This window comes from Ricinus communis, chromosome 3, assembly GCF_019578655.1.
Source record: "Ricinus communis isolate WT05 ecotype wild-type chromosome 3, ASM1957865v1, whole genome shotgun sequence".
NCBI classification, from domain to species: domain Eukaryota; kingdom Viridiplantae; phylum Streptophyta; class Magnoliopsida; order Malpighiales; family Euphorbiaceae; genus Ricinus; species Ricinus communis.
In genome coordinates, this window is record NC_063258.1 from 27,479,912 (window position 1) to 27,507,490 (window position 27,579).

The 27,579-nt window shown below is 33.3% G+C and overlaps 1 protein-coding gene across 1 annotated transcript; it reads left to right on the forward strand.

Annotated features, from left to right (window-relative positions):
- The first annotated feature begins 21,991 nt into the window (after window positions 1–21,991).
- On the forward strand, window positions 21,992–27,246 carry LOC8268311 (protein unc-13 homolog). The gene is made up of 5 exons (XM_015716317.3): window positions 21,992–23,008; window positions 23,414–24,280; window positions 24,682–25,134; window positions 25,331–25,520; window positions 25,609–27,246. The coding sequence occupies exons 1-5, from the start codon at window positions 22,481–22,483 to the stop codon at window positions 26,532–26,534; spliced, it is 2,964 nt and encodes a 987-aa protein (XP_015571803.2). The 5' UTR covers window positions 21,992–22,480; the 3' UTR covers window positions 26,535–27,246.
- The last annotated feature ends 333 nt before the right edge of the window (window positions 27,247–27,579 follow it).

Below are 27,579 nucleotides of genomic sequence, written 5' to 3' on the forward strand. Positions count from 1 at the left end.
TATATATATATGACACTATATATAATGTGTTATATTTTTATACATTTTTATTTTATTGTGATTGGTCAAAAAATAATTATATATGAACTGAGTTGAGTAAATTATTATTTATTTTAATAATCTATTTAAATTAAAAATGAAAAGGTTAGTTGTTGTGATATGGAATGCAGCGTTTTAAGTTTGTTAGGATTTGCAAGTAAGTTGAACCCCAGCAGGTTGCCCACCGTATCTCAAGAGATTGGCTTTGTTTGATTCCCCATAAAATCTCTTTAGGACATCTCTTATATTCCAATTACCGTACCATTTGTCTCCTTCCTTCTTTCTTTTCTTTCATGAATCACATAATCTTCACGCCAATTTAATACACTCTATATGATTGTATACGTTTTTCTCTATCATTTTCTAGGATTATCTATGAATATATATATACATTTCCAACTTGTCGTTTATCAATAATAGATTTTTATTTTAATATTTTCTTTCAAATAAAAGAAAATTTTAAAAAATAAAATAGTTACCCTTATTTCTCTTCTTCAAACAAATTTGTTCTACCATATATGCTTCGCATACCCATATATCAAAGTTTTACTAAAATATGTGTTAACTTGCGCTGCTACCTCCCAAAGTTTTGAGGTGATTTTGTCATTCCTAAATTTATAAAACAATCTTAATTTTAATTGGGTTTTAATATTAAATTACTTTCTATTGAGAAACTATGTTTATACAAATAAAAATTATATATCAACTCCTAGTTTTCCACTAATTAATTTTTTACAAAAACTCATATTCAGTATTGAACATACAGGCCGGTCCATCCTAAGACTTTTTCAGCCACTCAACTCCATCACAATCGTCCATCATATTTCTCTCCCCAAACAACCCTTCTACCCTCCTATACCTCAGTCTGACACCGATGAAGCGCAGCTCTCACTACTCTTCCCGCCTTCCACAAAGAACACAGCTCATTCATAACGACATCAATAACACTAGCTTGTTTGCTCTCAGTCAGTGTGAAATTGACTCGTTTATTATTGAAGTGAACTCTGGTTGAAGTCTATTAAATTTGTTTTATACCTCGCGAGGCTAAAGGAGTTTAAAGAATTAAATTATTTATCAACCCTTAAAAGATAAAATATTAATTACAATTTAATAAAGTTAATGATTTTGTTTCACTTTCTACGTATTGAATTTTGGCGAAAAGAATTTCACTTGAGAAATGCCTGTTAGGTGTAAAGGATAATGACGCATGAGCATGAAGAAGTGATAGGGCGCAGTTGTTTTAAATTAAATGCAGATTGATAATTACACCTATTATCTCAATTCTCAACAGTCTGCTTTTACTCAAAGAAAACAGGCCGCAGGTCATTTATCAGCATTTACGAAGTTTGATACCAGTTGTTGATTAAATTTTGGAAAAAGTAGCCCTTTTATGATATCACTCCTCAAGTGGTCCAAGAAATGACATTTTAAAGCTTGGTTTTCATGAAAAACTTATTATGCGAGTTTCAGAACATTTTTCTGCTTATAACATATATGTCAGTTTCAAGTAATAGGGTAACAAGTATTCAAGTTCTTTGAAAGAGAAATGACATGCATGTATAAAATGTATTGAAGTAGTTTTCAGGCCTAAGCATGGGTCCTAACTGCATTTATTTCTTTCCTTTTCTTTTCTCTTCTTCTTTGTCGCAAATGTAAGGGAATGCAAGCATGATTCTAATCCAATTAACATGCATTAAGCCACTTTTTAACCATACCATGAGTATTGGAATTTAGAATTTATGAGTTCATGGAGAAGTTTATTTAAAATTCTTTATGTTTGCACGTCTTATTTTCTTTTTCTTTTTAGCTAATAGGTAGGAGGGTGTTGATGTTTACTATTATTATTATTATTATTGCATTTACATAATTGCAAACCTTAATTTGGAGAACTGAACCTATCCGGCCCATAATTTATATATAGCTAATGAAGCTACAACAATAATGCAATTAATAGTAAATGTAAATTTTGGTATACTACCTAGTAGACCACTTAAGCTGCTAAAACTATTTGCATGGGGGCACAAATTAAATAGTATCATGATTTTCTTATTATCTATCCAAAATAGAAGCTATGTACAATATGTGACTTGTTTTGTTATACACTTTCTATCTTCGTTATTTCAAGAATATCATTTTAATCAAGGACTAAAGTTATATATAATATGAAATGTTAGAGACCAGTTTGCTATATATATAGAATAAAAAATTTCAGAATCAGAATGAAAGATATTGTATTCTTTTTAGTTCAAACTCCATGAAAAAATATATCAAAGTATATAATAAGACAAATTTCTGGGTGTATTTTTAATTATCCCATAAGTTATTTAAATTAATATTGCGCTTATCACAATCACAAAATCTGATAAGATCTTTGTCACGCTTACATAATCATACTATTTATTGAATACATAATCATACTAACCAATTTCTAGGCTATTGAAAAATAGAACCTAAAATATTCCTGTCAAAAGAACTCTCTAATCACTTGTGATCATTCCATCGTGTGCGTAATCATGATGATAATGAAAACGAAGAGAATCCAATTATAGATGAATTATTACATAAAAGTTGATAAAAATCTTAGAAGAATATCGAATGAAAAACACAAGGATAGTCATTTTCAGAAATTGTCAAAAGATCGAGTTGGTTGTTTCCTAAATGCCGATCACATACATATGGCTAGGGTGTCATTTTTTGGATTGTTACATTGTCCGAAAACTAGCGTAGAATAGATTAAACACGAAAATGGTAATCCCAAAAGTCATGAGTACTGCTGGTCTTCTTTGGCAATAATGCAGATCGAGTTGGTCACTGTGCAAGTACACTCAAAGTGTTCTTCTGATTTGCGTATGGCATCGTTTGATCTTTTTGTGTGCAATGTTCATACTTCTATCTGTTGATATTTAGAGATTTGTATCTCTCCCACATTGTTAAGTTATTAATTTTTTAGGAGTATTTCTCCCACATTGCTAAGTTAACAATCTTGAGGTACCTTCCAAGCCTATATAATAGAGGCCTCACTTTGTTATTCAATCATCCCAAAAATAAGAGAAAAATATTAAAGAGTTAAACAATTATTTTTCTCCTATTATAAAGAGAGAATTTTAATGTTTTCTCCTTTATAAATAGAGAGTTTGTAACTCCTATTATTTTCTTATAGTAAAATTCTTCTATCCTTGCCCGTGGTTTTTACCCTAATTTGTTTAGGAGTTTTCCACGTAAATCTGTGTATTATATTGTGTATTTTGTTTTACTTTATCTTTATTTTCTCAAATTATTAGCTGTGATTTTGCTCTATCAGGTTCATATTTTTCTACAATTGGTATCAGAGCTTGGTTGGCAAGAAATTTCTTAAAATTCGGTGGTTGCAGCTCAGTCTGATCTTTCACATCAGAAGAGGGCTTTTTGAGGTTTTTTTGGTGCAAAAGAGCTTGTGTGGAGTAATAAGAACACTTACAATTTACGGAAGATTCTGTCCAAGGAGATTGGTACTTAAGAGGTCCGCTTGTGACCCTCCAGTCTTTCCTGGGAACTTACCTAGTGAGTTGTATTCATTACTGCGGTTCATTTTACAAGCTAAAAGGCACCGTTTGTGATAGAAGCAATGGCGGCAAAATTTGAGATTGAAAAATTCAACGGGAGTAATTTCTCACTGTGAAAATTAAAAATAAAGGCTGTATTGAGAAAAGACAAATATCTTGCGGCTATCAGTGAACGACCGACAACACTCACAGATGATAATAAGTGGAACGAGATAGATGGGAATGCTATTGCAAACCTTCATCTGGCACTTGCAGATGAGATCTTGTCCAGTATAGAAGAAAAGAAAACGGCAAAGGAGATTTGGGACCACCTCACTAGACTGTACGAAGCCAAGTCATTACACAACAAAATTTTCCTTAAGAGAAAACTTTAAACATTAAGAATGTCAGAATCTACTTCAGTGACAGAGCATCTTAATGTCTTGAATACTCTATTTTCTCAACTCACATCTTTGGGCTATAAAATAGAGTCACAAGAACGTGCAGAACTTCTACTCCAAAGTCTACCTGATTCGTATGATCAACTCATCATCAGTTTGACAAATAATGTTGTTACCGAAATTCTAGTCTTTGATGATATAGCAGCCGCTATTCTTGAAGAAGAAAATCAACGAAGGAATAAGGAAGACAAGAAGGCAGGTTCACAACAAGTGGAAGCCTTGATGGTGATGAGAGGGAGATCAACAAAACGTGGTCCAAATGGGAGTCACAATCATGGTAGATCAAAATCAAAAAGTAAGAAAAATTATAAATGCTACCATTGTGGTAAGAAAGGTCACCTGAAGAGGGATTGTTGGAGTCTGAAGAATTCCAATCCTCAAGAAAATGTGGCATGCACTTCGGATGATGGAAATGTATTGTGCTGTGAAGCAGCAATATCAACTGAGAGCAGGAAGAGATTTGTTGATGTATGACTTCTTAACTCAGGAGCAACTTATCACATGACCTCTCGAAGAGAATGGTTCCATCATTATGAACCTATCTTAGGAGGATCTCTATATAGTTGTGAAGATAATGTCTTAAAAATTATAGGCATTGGAACTATCAGGTTGAAGATGCATGACGGTACAGTCCGTACTATTCAAGGAGTGCGACATGTGGAAGGTCTGAAGAAGAATTTGTTATTTCTGGGACAACTGGATGATCTTAATTACATTATCAAAGTTCAGAAAGGAATCATGAAGATTAGCCGAGGAGCGCTTGTAATTATGAAAGGAGAAAAAATTGCGGCTAATTTGTATATGTTTTTGGGAGAGACTGTGCATGAAGCAGAAGTATCTGTTGCTTCAAGTAGTTCAAGCGAGAGATCAGCAATGGTGTGGCATCAGAAGCTTGGACATATGTCTGAACAAGGCATGAAGGTTCTTGCTGAGAAAAATCTACTTCCTGATCTCACAAAGGTGTCATTACCCTTTTGTGAGCATTGCATAACAAGCAAGCAGCATCGACTACAGTTCAATACATCCAATTCTAGAAGCAAGGATGTTCTAGAATTAGTTCACTATGATGTATGGCAAGCACCAATTTCATCACTAGGAGGAGCTAAGTACTTTGTGTCCTTCATCGATGATTAATCCAGGAGATGTTGGGTGTATCCTATCAAGAGCAAGGGAAATGTATTTGCAGTTTTCAAAACTTACAAAGCGATGGTTGAACTTGATTCAGGCAATAAGATCAAGTGTTTGAGGACAGATAATGAAGGAGAATACACAGGTAATGAATTTAATAGCTTTTGCAAGCAAGAAGGCATCAAGAGGCAGTTCACTACGGCATACACTTCTCAACAAAATGGAGTGGCAGAGCGGATGAACAGAACTCTGTTAGAAAGAACTAGAGCATTGTTGGAAGCTGCAGGCCTAAATAAGGCATTCTTGGCTGAGGCAGTTAACACCGCCTGTTATGTGATTAACCGGTCTCCATCTATATCAATTGATCAAAAGACACCGATGGAGATATGGACTGGGAAGCCAGTTGATTATTCAAACCTCCATATATTTGGAAGTCCTGTGTATGTGATGTATAATACCCAAGAAACTACAAAGCTGGATCCAAAATCCAGGAAGTGTTTGTTCTTGGGATATGCTGATAGTGTGAAGGGGTATCGCCCGTGGGATCCCATTGCCCACAAGGTTATAATCAGCAGGGATGTAATCTTCTTAGAAGATAAATTGAAGGGATAAGATGATAGCACTTCAAAAGAAAATTCAGAGACTACAACTATACAGGTGGAAAGAAAGTCTACAGAAGAAGATTCTTCTGAAGCAGCACCAGAGCACGAAGAGGAAGAACCAGTCGAGTTTGAAGAACCAGCCGAGTCTGAAGAGTCAGAATTTGGAAAGGGAAAACGTATAAAGTTTACACCAACTTGGCAGGAAGATTATGATATAGGCAGCAATGTCGCATACTGTCTTTTAACTAAGGAAGGGGAGTCATCAACTCTCCAAGAAGCAAAGAGCAGTTCAGATGTATCTCAGTGGATGGCAGCAATGCAAGAAGAGATGGAAACTCTACATAAGAATAAGACTTGAGAGCTTGTGCCACTACCACAAGGAAGAAAGGCCATTGGCAACAAATGGGTCTTTAAGATCAAAAGAAATAGTGATGATCAAGTGGAGCGGTTTCGTGCAAGAATGGTGGTGAAAGGATATGCTCAGAAGGAGGGGATTGACTTCAACGAAATATTTTCCCCTGTGGTTCGATTAACAACTGTTCGATTAGTCTTGGCGATGTGTGCTACATTTGACTTACATCTAGAGCAGCTAGATGTGAAAACAGCTTTTCTTCATGGAGATCTTGAGGAAGAAATTTATATGCTCCAGCCAGAAGGTTTTGAAGAAAAAGAAAAGCGGAACTTGGTTTGTAGGTTGAACAAATCTTTATACGGTTTAAAGCAAGCGCCAAGGTGTTGGTATAAGAGATTTGATTCCTTCATCATGAACCTTGGATACAACAGACTTAATGCAGACCCTTGTGCATATTTCAAGAGGTTTGGTAAAAGTGATTTTATTATCTTACTGTTGTATGTAGATGACATGTTGGTAGCAGGCCCCAACAAAGATCATATTGAAGAACTAAAGGCACAGTTGACTAGGGAATTTGAAATGAAAGACTTGGGACCAGCAAACAAGATTCTAGGGATGCAAATTCACCGAGATAGAGACAATAGGAAGATTTGGCTTTCTCAGAAAAATTATTTGAAGAAGGTCTTGCGACGCTTCAATATGCAAGATTGTAAGTCAATTTCTACCTCACTTCCTGTTAGTTTCAAATTATCCTCCAAAGATGAGTCCTAGTGAAAGAAGGAAGGATAGAAATATCTCGGTATGCATCGATGGTGGGGAGTTTAATGTTCACAATGATTTGTACACGACCAGACATTGCACATGCAGTGGGAGTAGTAAGTCGGTACATGGCGAATCCTGGCAGAGAGCATTGGAATGCTGTAAAGAGGATCCTAAGATATGTTAGGGGAACCTCAGATGTTGCATTATGTTATGGAGGATCAGACTTTATTATCAGAGGATATGTTGACTCAGATTATGCAGGTGATCTTGATAAAAGCAAATCTACTACAAGGTATGTGTTCACACTTCTTGTGTTGTGTTGGTATCAAATCGTTGTGGCGACATCAACAACAGAAGCAGAATATGTAGCAGCTACACAAGCTAGTAAGGAAGCAATATGGTTGAAAATGATGATGGAGAAACTCGAGCACGAACAAGAGCATATTCCTCTGTTCTGTGACAGTCAGAGTGCCTTACATCTCGCAAGGAATCCAGCTTTTCATTCAAAGTCAAAGCACATACGAGTCCAGTATCACTTCGTTTGTGAAAAAGTTGAAGAGGGCACTGTGGATATGCAAAAAATTCATACTAAAGACAACCTAGCAGTTTTTTGATGAAGGCAGTTAACACTGCTAAATTTATTTGGTGTCAATCCTCTAGTGGCCTGATAAAAGTATAAGCAGCATGGAAAGACAAGGAAGAAAGAATGGTGTGAAGATCTGACTGATCCTCAATCAAATCTTCAAGTGGGAGATTGTTGATATTTAGGGATTTGTATCTCTCCCACATTGTTAAGTTATTAATTTTTTAGGAGTATTTCTCTCACATTGCTAAGTTAACAATATTGAGGTACCTTCCAAGCCTATATAATAAAGGCCTCACTTTGTTATTCAATCATCCAAAAAATAAGAGAAAAATATTAGAGAGTTAAGCAATTATTTTTCTTCTATTATAAAGAGAGAATTTTAATATTTTCTCCTTTTTAAATAGAGAGTTTGTAACTCCTATTATTTTCTTATAAAGGGGTTTTCCACGTAAATCTGTGTGTTCTATTCTGTATTTTATCTTACTTTATCTTTATTTTCTCAAATTATTAGCTGTGATTTTGCTCTATCAGGTTCATATTTTTCTACAGTATCTAGCACACTAGGCTTGAGGTTTTAGGGTTTTTTCATAACACTTTTTGAGTTGTTTAGGAATGTCCTTTGGTGCAAATGGCTATGCCTAACAGTTTTTGGGTAATGTTTACAATTCATTAGCATGTTTTTCCTATTGAAAATGGTCATTATATATATATATATATATATATATATATATATATATATATATATATATATATATATATATATATATATATATATATATATATATAGAGAGAGAAATATATGAAAAAGCGAAAATAGAAATTTCATATCAACTTAATCTTATATGATATGTTTTAATCCGCATCAATAAATATTTAATCCCTTTAGTCCAATTTCTATGTATTATAAATAAAGGATATTAAAAATCAAATTGGTCACTCAATTTTGAATTGAAAATTCATATACTTTATGTTGAACATTTGGTACTTTTGAAAAGATTTTTTTTTTTCTAATTTAACCTTAGAAACACACATGTTCAACTCTATAAATTAAGCGTTTATGAAATTAAACTCAAAAATGAGGTATTTGGAAATTATTAAGTTTTACAATTTTAGATGTATTTATAATGTTTATCTCAAAATTTAAGTACCATATTATTATTTTTCCAAGGCGGGCAAACCTATGCATTAAGCTTGGTTGGCTGGCATAAATGGAGACCGAGCAACTTTCATGAAAATGATATGCACACAAGTACTATTCGGTTGATTGTTGGATAAATAATATTATATCTTGAGGGATTTTTGCAAGCATGACGCCCACAACCGGCAAGCTGTTTTCTTGGTTTGGGATTCACAGTAATAAAACTTTCACTTTTGGCTCTCGTAATAATCCAAAGAAATGGATAAGGACAACAGCAGCAACAATAGCAGCTTTCGGCCTTTAACATCTAACCTTCAACAGAGAAAGAAACAACTTTAATTCTTCTCGGCCCCCTCCTTCAGGAAGATGACAACAACAGAGAATTATTTGTTTCCAAAGTTAATGGAATCATTAACTTTGTAATCATAATATCTTGTTTTCTTTTGGCTTGGACTTGAACCCAAATAAATATACAAAACCAATGATAATCAGTTTTTATCAGCTCATGTGCCCATAAAGAACTTCTAATTATTAGGTTTATTTCTGGTACCCACAAGCAATTAAAGAAAGTTTATCTCTTCTTCTCTTGTCTGTTTTAATCATTTTTTTAATAAATTTAAGTAATTTAGTTAATGATAAATACTTAATTATCTACTCAAAGTATATACAACATAAATAATGGAAATTAAATATTTTTATCTAATTATCGAATGATTTAAAAAAATTTAATTATTTAGTGCAAATAAATAAAATATCATTGATTTTTTAAGTTACTGTGTAAGGGAGATATTCAGTTAAAATAAGTAATTATTTTCCTTGATTGAGAAATGATAAGCTTGAAGAACTTTGATTATTTGATAATACTTTCAATTGGTTAAGACTTTGAGGGCCTAATTCATCCTCTTTTATCACATAGTGCAAACTTTAATTATAATTTGGCAATCGCAATCAGTCTTTTGTGTGTAGCATAACATGCACCAATCTTTTCGAACCATAATTCTATTTTCCACTAAATATTGACATCTAGCTAATTTAAATGCGACAGGTGCATTCCTTTGCATAGCCATTAGCCACATGTTCATAAACGGCAACACAAGTAGGCAAACTTCTGTTTGTATAAGGTAGATTCCATAGTACCCACTTCACATACCATCAAATCAATCTCCTTTTAATAAGTGTTTTTGTTTCAAGTTGTCACCAAGTCGGCCTCAGTAACTTTTCGAGTGAAGGATAACCTTACCAGTTTTGCCAACAGATGTCTATTAAGGTGAAAAATCATTTAATGCCAATAAAAACACTTGAACAAATTAATTTTTTTATTTATGTGTTTCATACGTGGGTTATTTGTTTTATAAGTATATAACATAATATGTGAATAATATTAATTGATAAATTAATAATTATAATTATAATTTATATATTATAATATAAAATCATCAGAAAATAAAATAGTAATAAAAGGACTCCTATATTTTGGAAAATAGAGCAATTATCAAATTTGAAAACATAATACAGTTATCCTTTAGCTAAACAAAAATATTTTTTTAAATATTAACTTTTAGTGATGGTTATAAATTTGTCTTTGTATAATAAATATATTATAAATAATTATTTGCATTCTAAAACAGCTTATTTGAATTTTAAGGTTAATTTATATAAATATAATATTAATTGATAAATGGCAACCTCGTCGTATTAAGATAATTATTAAGATGTTGATAAAAACTCTTATGAGTGACGCTATAGTATTAACTTGATCTGTATTATTATGGATTTCAAAATAAATTTCATTATCATATTTTTATGCACTATAAATAATTTTTATTACATATTCATATTATATATTAATTATTTATTCTTGTCATTAATAAATCGAACAAATTAATTCTTATATCACTCTTAATTTAATTCTTACTATGAGCCATAATTTGATCCCTACAGTAAATTATTAATTAATTTAAAATAAATTTATATTTAATGTTATTATATTATAATTACTATAATTGTTTTTATACACAAGACAATAAAAGTCGATTTATTACTCTTTATATGGACAAATGATTTTTTAATTAATTATTTTAATTCTACTAATTTGATACTAATATATTTTTATTCCCTTTAAAAAATGGCATCTACAAATACAATCAAGAAAAAAAATCTTAAAATTTTTTATAGATCAATCTTTTATTATATTACTTTCTACCAAATTTATTATGGAATGAAAAAAATTATTAAAATTAATTTCTACATATAAAAAAACTATGAGAACTGATATAAATAATCAATCTTTTAATTAATCTTTATAGTCTATTTTAATTTGGTATTAATATATTTATACTCTTAAGATAATGATATCTACAAATATAATAAGAAAAGGATCAATTCAAGTACTTCTCAAAATTGTCTAATAAGATAAAGGAAATATTCTTTTAAAAATATAATAGAAAAGAAATCAATAAAATTAAATTTATAAAATAGATATCACATTAATTAATCATATACCAAATTTAGATCACAATTAAATTAATAAATTTACTAGAGAAAAAGAATTTTATCACATCAAAAGCAGTAGAAATAATATAATTTTTTTAAAAAAAATTAATTATTTTTTGTTATCTTTTTCGATAAAAAAATAATGAATTATGAAAGAATACCATCAATGATTTTTTCATGAATTATTCAGAAATAGTGGATATGAGTATAAAGATGAAAACTTTAAATAGACCAATTTAACACTTTAAATTTCTTATATAAAAAAAAACTTATATAAATAGATAAAAATTACTTACTTTATAAAAATAGAATAAGCATTTATCAGAGAATAAGAAGAAAAGAAAATTTTTAAATAGAAATAAAAAAAAATATTAAATAATAAAAAATACTTATCTCCAATTAATCTCTTAAAATTTTTCTAAATTTATTTATCCTTTATCCATACTTTTTTATATATAAATTTATGTATTAATATGCCTCCTGATATGAAGATATTTAGTAATTTATTATAAGAAAACAGGATATGTATTTTTACTAAATTTAAAAGGAATAGTAACTCACAAGTATTATATCTGTGTATATTATATTTTTTTTCATTTCATGGTCTTACTCTTCTTGTGTTGCTTAACTAATACGAAACGGAAAAAGAGGGGAAAAAACGTTATTTACTGTGGGAAGTTTGACATTAAATAAAAGAAATCATTTGTGGGCTGAAATTAAAAGGACACAGCTTTTTCCCACGGCTTAATTATTGCATACAATGTATTAGCGTGCGCCCAGTGTGTTTTTTCCTATCGCGGTGGTGAGAATTAAATTATTAATTCCACCATTGGGGTCTCCATTTTTCTCTGTAATTAAGTATATAAACCGACCTTTTTATTATTTTATCAAAAACAATAAAATGATTCAAAAATCTGCCATTGAAATTGCAATGATATGAGTGGAGGAACGAATTGACAGAGAACGTAGAGAAAAAGGAGATTTTAATAATAAATATTGTATTATTAAAATATATTCATTTTAGAAAGTACGGATTCAATCACTTGACTGAAAGGAAGAAATAAAGTAAAAAATTAAGATATAATAATTTGATAAAATAATAAAATAAAAGTATTTGATTCAAAAAGAATAATTATTAAATGAAACAAAAAATTTAAATACTTGAATTAATTTAAATGCACGAACGGAAGGACAGTAAATGAATTTTAAAGAAATGGTAAAAAAAAAAAAAAAAAAGTAAGACGATAAGACACATGTGTTTTCTGATCTGTAAATTCATTGGATGACACGTTTTTTATTCTATTTACTTTTCTTTTTCTCATACACCGAAGTGACGAGAGAGTTCCGAAGAGGCTGTTTGTGTTTTCCTGCTTAAGAAAAGTTTACAGTCAGGAACTCACTCGATGTCTACTTCTAAAATTCTTGGCTACTTGCGTCAGTGGTCAACTTTGCCTTTTTGGCAAAGAGAAAAAAAGTAAATAAAGATAATAATAATAAAGTTGTGCATGCAATTATTCAAAGATCATCCCATTCTAACTGCATAACACGTGTGCATGGCCAAAACAAAAAATCGCATCTTTTAAATTGTGATGCAAAATGGCGTCACAGTTTTGAATGTTTATTATAATAATAAACCAAATACGTTGAAATAGTAAGGCACCTTTAATAAAAAGAATCTGATAGTTCATGGGAATTCGACAAAGAAAATAATTGTAAGAGATTCCTTTTCTTAAACATGTATCCTTTCTTTCAATTATATTTCCATTCCACACATATCTTTTATTTTTAAGTCATTTTGTTAACAAAATTCATAATATCGTTGATCTTTAGACCTAATGATATTAATTTATTTTTACTTCCTAAAATAAATCAGATGTAAACAAATTGATGAAGTGTATATAATAATAATGTTTGTATTGAGAAGGAGGGTTATGATGGACAGCTCTCTTACAGCTTACGTTCCGTACAATGATTAATAAAGCGTAACAAGACTCCGGATTTGATAAGTCGGATGCATCGGTACCGTCAATGATTTTCACATCTATGAAACTGTTATTTAAAAAAGAAAAACAAAAACAGATGCTGAGGTGATGATAAGGGATATATATGGGCAGATTAAAGAAGAAAAAGGAAAAAGAAATCCAAAAAAAAGGCTGCCTGGATGCCTTCCTCCCATCAATCATCATGCACCATCTGTCATTTCATAAAAGTTACTATCATCCGCTGTCTGCCACGTTCTATTAGTTTGGCCCATCCAAGTTATTGCCAGCATTAGAAAAGTGAAAATTATTCATAAAGCCGACAGAGATAACGATTATCTTCTTCCAAACACCGCCACATTCATCATTTTTCCCTTCCAATTCCATGCTTGCCATTTTGTTAACTATTAGTTTTAGGTCAAATATTAAAATTCTTAATCATGTCCGGAGGTTAAAAGAGAAGGAAAGAAATAAAAGAAGAAGGAAAATTACATGTCCCATTCGTCTTTCTAATACTTTGGTACTGTAACTGAATATGAAATAGTTGCTTGATCGTAAATGCCTGATAAATAACTTATTTATATTTGGTAATTTACTGCTAATGATTTATTGGGATGATGAGCTAATAAACATTAAATTTCAATTTTATTACATTCTAAAATGATATTTAATAAAATTATTCACTTTTTTGGGGGAAATTGGAAAACAACACCAAACTTTTGGAATCAAGGGATATGGAACCAAGATGTAACATAGAATACAAAATACTCATAAGGTAACAGGTGGGCATAATATGTTTGATTATTGGGACGTGAGAGAGGCACGTGATCTACAGTGGTGAAGCAGCTGCAGCAAGGAAAGGCCGTGCCGGCGGCGGAGGAACCGCGTGGAGTAGACGAGTGTGGCTGTCACTGTCTGGAAAAGCAAAAAAAAAAAAACTACTGTTTTCCCAGCCAGTGGAAAACACTTACCAATATACAGCGACTGTCGGCATGCAGAGGTCACAGCATCGTGAACTCGTGTAGAACCCGCGTCTACGCTTCTTCTCTGGCCTAGTACTAGATTCGCACCATCCAATTGCTGATTGCTGAGGGACGCTACATTATTTATTTAATTTTAGGTCTTCTTCTTTTTTCTTTTTTTCTAATTTTAGTTTTATTAGGGACCACTTTGTCAACTTTTTCTTAATACTTTTCAGTTTTCAAGATCTGCGGCTCTTAGTTTTATTTCAAATAATTGTTTTCCTCTCTAAAGAAAAAGAAGTAGACTCACTTGGACTGTGTTCCTTTTTTCCTCATATTTATATAAATGGCATAGTATAGCATTGCATGGTTGGTTGGGTTGCTTATACGGAGATTGTGATTATTAATTATTGATGTTTATTGTAAGGGCGGTGGATACTTTCCAAATATAGAAATTAATCCATCATAATCTAAAAGAGAAGTGGTCATTATGAGGTGTTTAGTAAAATTATTTTGGTGGACAAGTCCATTGTGGAGATTAAGGCTGTCCCATGGGAGATTAAGTCCACCGTGGAGGATATTAGACAGCTAGCTACATCTTTTGATTTTATTTCTAGAGCTTGCAATCGTGTGGCAGATTGGCCCTCCAAAACTGACTTAGTTTTTGTAAATCCTCGTTGGATGTCTGCTGTCCTTGCGGAGCTTAACCACCTCCTGCTCCAGGATATAATTCCTTTTGAGTTGCAGTGATGTGCATCATTTCTTGACAAAAGAGTTTATAAGAGAAGAATAATCCAAATTTAATTAATAGTATATTTGTGATCATACTCATGATTTCATATGCTTCCTCTCGGAACATATCTCGGCAAAAAGATTTATGACTTAATAATTATTGAAATTGAATATCATATTTTAATTTAATATGAAGATTAGATTATTTTAACAAAGGTCGTCATAACTAAAACCCATTGTCTTGAAAAAAAAATTAAAAAATAGAAATCAAACGGTAAATTTTTACCAAGGAGGGAGATGGTGGAATATTAAGTCTATAGGCCATTGCCATTTCCTTGAAAAGTGTACTATCTAAAGAAGTTTTAGTTCAATTTGCGTTTTACATTACAAAGAGCATCTTTCCTCCAAACGACAAATTGATAGTTAGAATGGCATATAGGAAGTGTTGGACCAAACAAATTTAAACTTTGTTTGTTTATTTTTCCTTTTTGTTGTTATCAAATGTATGCATGTTTTTTATTTTAATAATGTTATTATTATAATGGCCTTTTTGGAGTATAGAGCTGCTACGAAAGCTATATATATGTAGTCATTAATTCCAAAAAGTGTTCTTTCTTTCTTTAATTGAAATAGAGAAAAGTCTAAAATACAAATTATAAATCACATACACAAGGCAAATTATATATACATGTATATTTTAATTTTAAAAAAAATTCTAAAATATGTTTCCATATATATATATATATATATATATATATATATATATATTAATTGCGAAACATAATTAGCATGATTAATTAGAGATATAAACTCAGTTACTACCAAAATAACTCATCTAATCATCATAATTTCCAAAGATGAAACTCACCTTCGTCTCTTCAATAATGAAATGGGCGAAGGATCTGGACTTTTAGTACAGGCTAGTAGGACCTATTAAAAAAAGTATAGTCTATCTGGCAGACAAAGTGCAAGTTGTCTGATACGGAAGAAAATGTATATGGAAGAAAAATTTATATGGTTTTCTTTTTAAGAAAAAGAGAAAATTGTTTTGGTTGGTCGGCTAATTCACTAATATCATTTTCAATGTTTATTTGAAGCGTAGAAAAGATCAACAAAAGATAAAGATAATGTGCCCTTTTTTTCTTTAAGGAGAAATGATGTGAATTTTTGCCTTTTCTACAAAAAGATGCCACTTTTTATCTCAAGCCTAAACCCATTTCTATAATGGTGTTTGACAGCGAGTGGTCGTATAATATAACACATTTCAAGCCACGAATTCCTAAAATAAAGTGTCAAATTTTCATTCATTACTTGTAGATATTTCGCTAACGATTTGAAAATTAGGGATTATCTATTTTCTTCACACTGACTGGACTGAAATGAAAAGTTAAAAGATAAAATGCCTTTTAAAGGGGAAAGATAATTTTTGTCTGATTAGAAAAGGCAACCTAACTATTGTGGCCTTTGTCTACTGTCGACCAACCAACATTATCTCGAGGAGAAAATAAATCTCAACCGTCATTTTCACGAGGTTTGAACCTCTTTTAAGGTCAATTAGGGTGTAATCTAAACTAGTTTAGCACAACAACTAAGTGGGTATTAAGGAAGTTAATCTTCTTTTGCTCGTCGTTTCCACTAACTAATTCTAAACGCTTCCGCTCGTTTTAAGTTAATCTCACATGGATTAAGAAAGGCAAATTAGAGCTTGAACCCTTTTTAATATGTCTGATAACATTTCACAATTGTACGGCTAAGAACATCAAATATTCTTAATTGAGTACCGAATCTGAATAAGAGGTCCAAAATATAAACATGTCTTTTCCAATAGAAATTTTGATGGACCTTGTCACCTACCAACCATGGAGGTCCATGGACCCTATGGAAATTTCCTTCTCTTCTATATAGAAAATTGGAAAAAATAAACTATTTGGCACAAAAATAATGCTACATATAAACATCCCTATAGATATGAGACCGACTTGTAGGAGGGTCCCCAGGTGCACCTATCTATGTGCCGACCTCATGTAATTAATTACAAAATATACCTAAGACTTTAATTTAGAAAAAAAAAAAAAAAAAAGTCCCTGATGTTTATTTTGGTTTTATTTTTTTTATCCCTACTGTCTCCAGAGTAAGTCCTTAATAAATTTATAATTTTTTTCACTCATGCTCTGATCCTTAACACTAACTTGGACAAAAGTTTTGTGCCACAAAGATTAAAAATTAGTTGCACCCTGATTTCAAGTATGATATAACAATCCTTTTAATTTATTGTTGGATGATGAAGAAGAACGATACGTGGCAAGAACCGTCGGATTAAGAATTGTGGCATTGATTGGTCAAAGGTGACTGCTGTAGGTAGGCAGTGAAAAGTTAGTTGCTGTTAATGTACACAGGGCGAAAGAAGAAGGGGACCGATGCGATGGGTCCTCTTCATGGATTTGCGGCGTCTACAGAATCTGCTGTGCAGGGACATAATTTCTTATAGAATGTGACGGGCCATCGCACGTGTGTATTCTCTATACCACACGTGTGTAGCTTTTTGCAGACAGTCCCTTGTGCAAAATGGAGGAGGAAAAAAGAAAAAGAAATTAAATTAGTCTGGTTTTGTCTGGTTTTTGTTGGGTGGGAGGTTGAGAAGAGAAAAAAAGGAATTTGATAATATCATATATGAGTAGTGGAAACATGTGAATCTTCAGGTGGAGCCTCTCTTGGAAAGGGAAATTATGTTTTTCTTGTGTACACAATATGCATGTTTGATTCTTTAATATTTCTATTTCTTTCTTCTTCTTTTTTCCTTAATCTATATGTGCTTGTTGATGCAATGATATGGTGATGATGTGCTCTGACATTGTTGCCTCATGTGGTATTTTCAGTAAGGAATATGGAATGGAATATTATATTTATTATTAACTAGATTAGGGCAAGACCCTTGTATAACAAGTCTAAAGCCAATATGTGAAAGAAATGAACCAAGAGAAGAAGCTTATTGTATGTATGTACCATAATGAAACTGAAGAAATCTGACAGTACGTACTGGGTAAGCCCAGAAATAGATTAGTTCTAATTTGCATTAACCAATACCATCGAAAGGAAACAAACTAGTTGTGATCTGGTTTAGAGCAATCAACATCACATTGCACATGGGCGTTCTTCGATTTCGTGACTTCCTGAGAACCCTCTAGACAAGGGCTCATCGACAGTTCCTTCTTGTCTTTTGGATTATTCTTCGGATACAAGCGGTGATGCTTCAGGGACATGTTTAGGTTTGTGAGTGATTATATGAATATTAACTGTCCATTCCTCAAAGTTTACCCTAGAAAAATCAGTGATATTTTAATACAGTGATACTTTTAAGATCAAAGCATGGTTATCATGGGATCCTTAGCAAAGTGAAGCTTGGGCCAAAAAAGGTCCTTTTGAAGATTGGGCTTTAAGACAAATTTGATCCATCCAATTGGCACAAATGTTATAGATCACTGGGAATAATGTTCATGTCCATATTACGACATGCCAAAAACGAACAAATCATAAAGTGTACATTAATACCTCATATCACGACAACAGAATATAGTAATAAGTAGACGAACAATAAATTCTAGTTCTGAAAGCTTCTTGTGGGTAAGATAAGACAGTGCACGACATGATCTTTACTGTTTAAAAAGAACATGCACCTAACATGGAGAATTGGGTTTATTTGGTGCCTTTAAAACTCCACTTGCCTGCTTATGGCTAAGGTAGTTGTTGCTGAAATTTTTTATATTAATTAGAGGAGCACATTTGAACAGGGAAATGAATAATAATAATAGTGGTATGGACACAACAGCCATACATGAATTAGCATGAATGCCAAGGCACAGACACAATAACCATTGTTGCCTCTGGGTTAGGGTTATTAAGGTTCTTAAAGACTATTGCCCCAAGGGCTTGTAAGAAACTGGCCAGACTAAATATAGTTGGTTCTGGGCTTGATTGGTTTATTCATATAACACACCATGGGCCACGACTCAGGAGAGCCCAGGCATGTAAGAAACTGGCCGAAGCACTTGCTCCAAGCTTAAAAAGAAAAACACAGAAAGAAAGAAAATAGTTTTTATTAGCAATGCCATGACAATCACTGTACTGAAACAAGTTCTTCCTGGACATGTATTTACGTGGGCTATTAATGAACCCAAATGCCTACGTTTTGAAGCTACCATTCCATCATTGGAGAAAATGGCAAGTACCAAAACCAGTAAGTAGCTTTAGTCCTGGAATAGCAGGTTGTCCAACTACAAATTTCTGACAACAGTTAGGTTTGAATTCCATTCTAGCATGTGCTCTTGTGGTGCATTATAAAATTGGCGTCCGACCAATGAACAAATCTGGCCTCGCTTTGTGCATAAATCAAAAGGCACTGAAAATAACACTGAGTGTAGAAATTATCAGCAGTATACCTCTCATGAATCTATACTTCTCAGTTTCCGAAATCACAGTATCGTAGGGCACTGAATCACAGGAAGGGGCATTATCAGAGTTAGCACAATATGATCATGAGAATGGTGCATGTTATTTCATACTCGTAGAGGAAGCAATTCTAAGGAGAGGAGCCGCTGAATTTGAGTGTCTCTGTATTTGGTTGGGCTCCGAATTTAAATTTCTGTTTATTCTGTTATGTGGGTCAGCTTCTGTATGGCTCCAAGCTGTAAAGGGGTGACATGAATCATGATTAAAGTAAGCCTCTGTAATTGGAATTTATTCTATTATTCGTTTTGGGCCAAACTGATCAATTTTACATGCCAACTTGATGGTAGTTGAGTTGTGATTTTTATAACTGCAAGAATAATCAGACACTTTACATAATCAGTGATCGGCAATCTTACACAAAAAAGTGCCCCTAAAACTTGCTTGCTTCAGCAGAATTATCTGCCTACACAGCATTAATTACTAGAGTTTAGTTTGAGAGTAGATGGATCTAATTTACCATTCAAGTTGAATTCTCATTTAAAAGAGATTTTTTTTAATTATGCATACAAAAATAGGTACATGGGTACTCTCTATCTATCAAATGTGGCACATACAAAAGTAATGATGGGGATAACTGAATTTATTAAAGAACGCTTATTAAGTTCTTCCAAAATATTCAGTATTTTCATGATATGGGTTTTTTGGCAATTGATATTTTAATTCTTGAATAAATGTTTAAGTTTGAGTGGCTCCTTCATTTATAAAAATTGTAATAATAGTGAGAATGATTGCTCAATTTTGACACAGAACCTACTCTAAAGTAATTCAAGACCAGATTATAATTGTTTGGTAAAGCTAATTAAGGACAGATCACCTTCCATATTTATTAGTATTAATAGCATTTGTTACTGTTATTAAAAGGGTGTCAACTGTCAATTGTTAGATGTTGTTTCAATTACTACAGCTGCATGGTATCAACTTTCTCCATCAATTTGCAATCTTCACCAAACCAAAAGAAGTGAAAACTGTACGTTTGCAAATAGAGACATTGTCCATGGATAATAGGAAAAGTCCTTATCGTATCTAAGAATTTTGTTTTTATTTGTTACCCAGAATTTTATGGCCAAAGAATAAAATTTGAAAAGAGCATCCAACTAAAGAATATTGACATAAATTTAAAAGACAATATATTTTTACGTGCAGTTTTTATTCATTACCAGTGTCCCCTCCTGCTAGTGGTTAACACTTATACTGTGTTTATTTGGATTTATAAAATTTATTTCAATTAACTTAGAATTTTATATATTCAAATTTATATAAAATTTATTTTAGTTAAATTAAATTTTAATAAAATAAATAAATTTTTTAAATAAATTTCAGTTAATATATTTTATAACACTAAAATATATTTTCTAATTTTATTATTTTTAATAATTTTTTTAAATAAAATAAATTATTTAATAAATTTTAAATAAATATAATATTAAAAAATTGACAGCAGTTTTAAAAAATATATTAATCCATAATCTTGCATTGCATTGCATTGAGGTATGAGTAGTATATTATGTTATTTTAGCTTAAACATGGTAGTAACTAGCGATAGTTATTTAATATATAAAGCGGAGTGATGTCAAGACACTCACTTTCAAGCATATAATCTATTATTACAACAACATGATTAAGGAAAAGAACCCCAAAAGAAAAGAAAAGAAGAGGCAGAGCTGTAGCTTTATCCTCATGGATATCTGGGTTGGCAGCATATACTTTGGCCAGGCAAAGAATATATAAATATATTTGTTTTCCAGAGGAAAACATCAAAGGTTTGAAGAGGCTTTTGTTTGACATTTTCCTAATAATTTGTCATCCATAATCTTAAATGTCTTTTGCTCTTCTGACGCTTTCTTCTTGGTTTCAAGCAAGCTGCCTTCTGTTTAATTACAATTCAAGCCACTTGTATTTTTCTAACCAAATTTCAACTACTGGCCCAATTGTATGCCTATAATCTAAACTTTAGCTTTAGTTTAATATCTATTTATTACATAATATGCTTCTACAACATTTGTGAGGTTTCCTGTTTTCATTGAAAAATATTTGGGAGTTTAACCAACAAAAGAAAATTAATATTTGTGAAGTGTTTTATGTTATCTAAATGCAAATGTTTAATTTCCCATATCTTTATTGTTGTGTATAAAGAGACTGATCAGATTAAATTGGATTTGGCATGAACAACAACACTATTAAAAGTGAGACAGATTTAGAGTTTGCAGGCTACTTAGATTCTTTTTTTTTTTTTTTTTTTTGTCGAGCTTGGTTATGCTTACCAGCTTTGACCTTCGATTTTAATATATAATGGACTTAAAAAGCAATATTAATGTTTAAGGTATCAAATAAATGAAGACAGGTCAGTTAATGATTGATAGGGAGAGAGAAAAAAGAGGACAAAAATTGGTTCAGTTCCTCCACGATTGGTTTGGGTTTCTTGTCTTTATTTTGTGATTCTTGTCCTGTTGTATATGATCAGTATTTGAATTTTGGTTGCTCCTTTTTTTTCTTTTTCCCTTATGGTTTGTATGAATATTGTGTTTTGTGGGTAGAATGGCCTGAGTTGATGCTTAAGGGGAATATCCTCGACTTGAGACCCAAATGTTCTTTATTAAAAAAGAAAGAAGGTGCTGTTTCTTTTAAGGAAATTGTTGACTTAAAATCTAAACTAAAATGACTATGGGTTAGTTCCATAAAAGAAAGTATTAGTCATTACTATTTAATTAAAAAACATGAAATTCTTTCCCAAGGAAAGAAAAGAAGCAACAGGGGGATGCCATAGAAAAAAATAAAAGTGATGGTGAAAGCATTAGCGACGGTGGTTTTCAGATATGTCACTAGAAGTATAAATTTGTTTCACGAGCGATGCCTGATTCTCGAGAACGCCACTCCATTTTCCAGAATTTCCACGCTCTTTCACTTTTCTCTCTCATATAACCCTGTAACCAACCAACCGCTATCTCTCTCTCTCTCTCTACACGACACAAAAGAAACAGTCTAATCTACATACAAAATTCCCAACTTTTTTTCTTTGTTTATTGATGACACTGAAAACAACATCATTTCTACCTTAAAAGCCAAGCAAGAATAACAGAAGAAACACAACTTTTACATAATCCACTCAATCCTCTCAAAAGTAAAGAAAACGACCATCACCACTCACAAAAGTGAAGAAAAGGAAAAACAGAAGTCTTCTTTAGCCCACCTTCCCTTTGGCCACTTCAATACTAAGCCAATATGTCTCATATTTTCAGGGATAAACCGTTAGGCAACTCCAAAAGACATAACAATAATAATACTAATATTAATATTTCAACTCCGACCATGCCAATTTACCCAACTCAAGGCCTCCATTCACCTTTTAGCGACGCTGCTCCCAATTTATCCAATTCGGAGCTCCAAGAATCCGCTTACGAGATTTTAATTGCTGCTTGCCGGAGCTCCGGTAGTAGGCCTTTGACTTACATCCCTCAATCTGAGAGAAACGGTGAAAGGGCCGCTCCGCTTCCTGCTTTGACCCATGCGCCGTCTTTGCAGCGCTCGTTGACTTCCACGGCCGCTAGTAAAGTCAAGAAGGCGTTGGGGATGAGGTCGAGTTCGATAAAGAAGAGAAGCGGCGCCCCCGGCGCTGGTGGGGAGGTGGCGAGCGTAGGGAGAGTGAAGAAAACGGTGACGGTTGGGGAGTTGGTTAGGGTTCAAATGAGAGTATCCGAGCAGACTGATTCGAGGATTAGGCGAGCACTTTTGAGGATTGCTGCTGGTCAGGTTTGTTTTTCTGTTTGATTATTCTTTGTTTGGTTACTAAGAAAGTCAAGAGGGAAAAAGAAAGGACGATCTTTCTTGTATGAACTTATGATTATGGGAAATTGCGTGAAAGTTGAAATCTTTTTGTTTCCAAATATAGAATCTTTCTCTCTCTATCTCCAGTTCTGTGAATTTGTTTTAAACGTACTATCATTTGCTTGCTTTGGAATGTGGTTCGGAATTGAGGAAGATAGCAGATATTTGGAAACGGTCGATTAAGTTCTATATGGATGGTGCCATTACTGATTGTTTTATAAATGGGAGTAAAAACTTTGATCTTTGAGTTAATTTATGTCATTTTGTTCAGTGTGGTTTTTAAATAGAGTATTGTCAATTACTGAGTTTCTGTTTCTGGTCTTGTATCAGCTTGGAAGGCGGGTAGAGATGATGGTTCTGCCACTGGAGCTATTGCAGCAACTCAAGTCATCCGATTTCCCTAATCAACAAGAATATGAAGTTTGGCAGAGGAGAAATTTGAAGCTTTTAGAGGCTGGACTTCTTTTGCATCCTCACCAACCACTCAATAAGTCTGACAGTGATCCACGGAGGCTCCAGCAGATAATTCGTGGGGCATTGGAAAAACCCATTGAAACTGGGAAAAACAGTGAATCCATGCAGGTTCTCAGGACTGTAGTTATGTCTCTTGCTTGTAGATCATTTGATGGGTCTGTTTCTGATAGTTGCCACTGGGCGGATGGGTTTCCTCTGAATTTGAGACTCTACCAAGTGCTTTTAGATGCTTGTTTTGATGTCAATGATGAATCCATTGTTATTGAAGAAATTGATGAGGTTTTAGAACTCATTAAGAAGACTTGGGTAGTCCTTGGAATTGACCGGATGTTGCATAATCTCTGCTTTTTGTGGGTTTTATTTGACCACTATGTTGCAACTGGCCAAGTTGAGGATGACTTATTGCTTGCTGCTAATAATCTGTTGCTCGAAGTTGAAAAAGATGCAAAGACAACTAAGGACCCAGATTACTCCAAGATTTTGAGTTCCATATTGAGTGCAATATTGGGCTGGGCGGAGAAAAAGCTTCTCAGTTACCATAACAGTTTCCATAGTGATAATATTGAATCAATGCAAACTGTTGCTTCTGTGGCTGTTGTGGCAGCAAAAATCCTGGTAGAAGATATTTCTCATGAATATCGTAGAAAAAGGAAAGAAGTTGATGTTGGCTTTGAGAGGATTGATACTTACATAAGGAAATCTTTGCGAGCTGCTTTTTCTCAGGCAAGTCTCATTGATTCAGCATGATTTCCTTAACAATAGTGATGGATCTATTTTAGTTAATACTTTATCCCTACCTTGTCCAGTTAATGTTCAATTTTGATGGTTATAACACTTGCTCAAAGATCTTTTTCCTTTCTGAAATAGAACTTAAATCATTTTGACATTTTTATGCATATTTTGAAAGAACTTCAAAACTACAACTTTCAAGACGTACCTCTAGTACAAACGTTTCAGGCACAATATGATTCTTGGAACTCTTCTTTGTTTCCATTATCAAGGAGCATCTTTTTCTTTTTGATTGTGCTAATTCCTTTAATTCTGTACGTCTAGACCATGCTAGCATGCTGGCCTTGCTATCATTTATTGTGACTAATGGGTTCTATTGGATTCTATGAAGACAGAAAATGGAGAAAGTTAAGTCAAGCAAACATTCAAGACATCAGCAGACTCCACTTCCTATTCTATCTGTGCTTGCACAAGATATTAGTGAACTGGCTTTTAATGAGAAGGCAATATTTAGTCCAATACTCAAGAGATGGCACCCTCTTCCAGCAGGTGTAGCCGTAGCCACCCTACATTCTTACTACGGGAGTGAGCTGAGGCAATTCATTTCGGGTATCAGTGAATTGACACCTGATGCAATACAAGTGCTGTGTGCTGCTGACAAATTGGAGAAAGATCTTGTGCAGATCGCAGTTGAAGATGCAGTGAACAGTGAAGATGGTGGAAAGTCAATAATTCAAGAGATGCCTCCTTATGAGGCTGAAGCTTTAATTGCTGATCTTGTGAAGTCGTGGATAAGGACAAGAGTTGACAGGCTGAAAGAATGGGGTGATAGGAATCTGCAACAAGAGGTACGATTTATTAGCTATTAAAGTCAGATTGCTATTAGGTGTCCTCCTGTCCCCCTTCCTCTGAAATACCAGATTTGGGAGACTTGACTCAGGAATGAGCGTATCTATTGGGAAACCATCAGAAAATATGTTTTCTGATTGTTGAATTGAAACTTTAGAGTAGTCATTGATCTGACCTTCCCCCTCTTTGACATAGGTATGGAATCCACAGGCAAACAAAGAGCGATTTGCTCCTTCTGCTGTTGAAGTTCTACGAATAGTTGATGAAACTTTAGAAGCATTTTTCCTATTGCCAATACCTATGCATCCGGTCTTGCTTCCATACTTGGTCTCTGGGCTTGACAAATGTCTGCAAAGTTACATATTGAAAACGAAATCTGGCTGTGGTATGTAATGCATTACCTGAGAATTTCTCTTTAATACTTAATCATTTCTCCATGATTACGAAAAAAAGGTATCTTTCATGGTTTGCAGGGACCCGAACTACTCACATGCCTACTATGCCTGCGCTGACTAGATGTGCAGCAGGTTCAAAATTTCATGTGTTTAAAAAGAAGGAAAGGCCACATGTAGCCCAGAGAAGGAAATCTCAGGCTACAAATGGGGATGCCTCCTGTGGGATTCCCCAGCTATGTGTACGTATTAATACTCTGCAGCACATTCGCATGCAGTTGGATGTTTTGGAAAAGAGAACAGCAGTTCAATTAAAGGACTCTAAATCATCTCATACAGATGATTTTATTAATGGGATGGGGAAAAAGTTTGAGCTTTCATCAGCTGCTTGTGTGGAAGGGATCCAACAACTCTGTGAGGCAACCGCATATAAGGTTGTTTTTCATGAGCTAAGTCATGTCCTTTGGGATGGCCTGTATGCTGGAGAAGTTTCATCTTCTAGGATTGATCCTTTTCTTCAGGAGCTTGAACAGTATCTGGAAATTATTTCATCCACAGTGCATGACAAGGTCAGGACACGCGTTATCACTGATATAATGAAAGCTTCCTTTGATGGGTTTCTATTGGTTTTGCTAGCTGGAGGTCCTTCTCGAGGTTTTAGTCTGCAGGATTCTGAAATGATCGGGGAGGATTTCAGGTTTCTCACAGATCTGTTCTGGTCTAATGGAGATGGATTGCCTACTGAGTTGATAGATAGGTATTCAACCACAGTTAAAAGTGTTCTCCCTCTGTTTCGTGCTGACACTGAGAGTCTAATTGAGCGATTTAAAAATCTTACTCTGGAGAGTTATGGATCTTCTGGTAAATCCAGGCTTCCATTGCCTCCAACTTCTGGCCAGTGGAATCCTACTGAACCAAACACCCTATTGAGAGTTTTGTGTTATCGATGTGATGAAACAGCTGTGAAGTTCCTGAAGAAGACTTACAACTTGCCTAAGAAACTATAAGATCCTCGGATAGATATCTATATCTCTCTCTCTCTCTCTCTCTCTCTATATATATATATATATATATATATATATACATATGATGACAAGGTGATGGAATCCTCATGTGAAGACCTGCTGTGAAATGATTGTGATGGTTTTGCTGATATTTTATGGTATCAACTTGGCATCAAAAGCACCATTAAAACATGGTTTTGGTAGGTGGAGCTTTTGTTAGTGACTGATCTCGTATGGAATAGGATACAGCTCTTGTATAGCGTAATTTATTGGTTTGATATAATTGTTAGAGTTCAGATCTTTTTAGCAAGCAGTTAGTAAAAATTTCACAAGATTGCTGCTGTTGCTCCTTCATTCAGACGACCGACAACTCTTAGGAAAATACAGTTCTCGAGGAGGAAGAGTGCACGGAGGCGTAGCGTATTAATTATTTGATGCTCAGCAAGTAGGAATCCTCCATTTGTAATGTACATGGTGAGACTGCTTGGCTTTTGTTTTTCAGATTTTCTATTTTTAATATTATACTCGCCACCCTCTTTTTTCGTACATCTTATGCTGACTGCTGGGCACAATTACAAAGATGAATGTTTGATGATTGAATTATGATTGACTGAGAGCTTCCTTTTTTTTTCTTTTGGAGTTTGTAAGATTTACCCATAAAGATGAATATTTGTAATGTAATCATGATAAATAAATCTGTGAGCTTTTTTTTTTTTTTTGCTTTTTCAATGCAAGTTTGTAGATGGAGTGGTATATACAAGGGTATTGTGGATCTCATAGTTTTCTTTCAAAGGATGAAGTTGAGTCTCGTGCGTACAGTTGGAGCTATGAAGTGAAAGCTCTAATTATTATTATTATCGATGCAATTGTGCATAATCAATTGCGTGTTGGATGCTTATAAACAGAAATGAGGTGCCGTCAAAATGTTAAATCAGATGGAAATGCATTGACGCTGAAACAGTTTGCATATGTTAATACCCAAAAGGACAAATGCTGATATTGTCTGAAAAGCTATTGCCTTCCTCGGGGTGGTGTTTATAAATTTGAG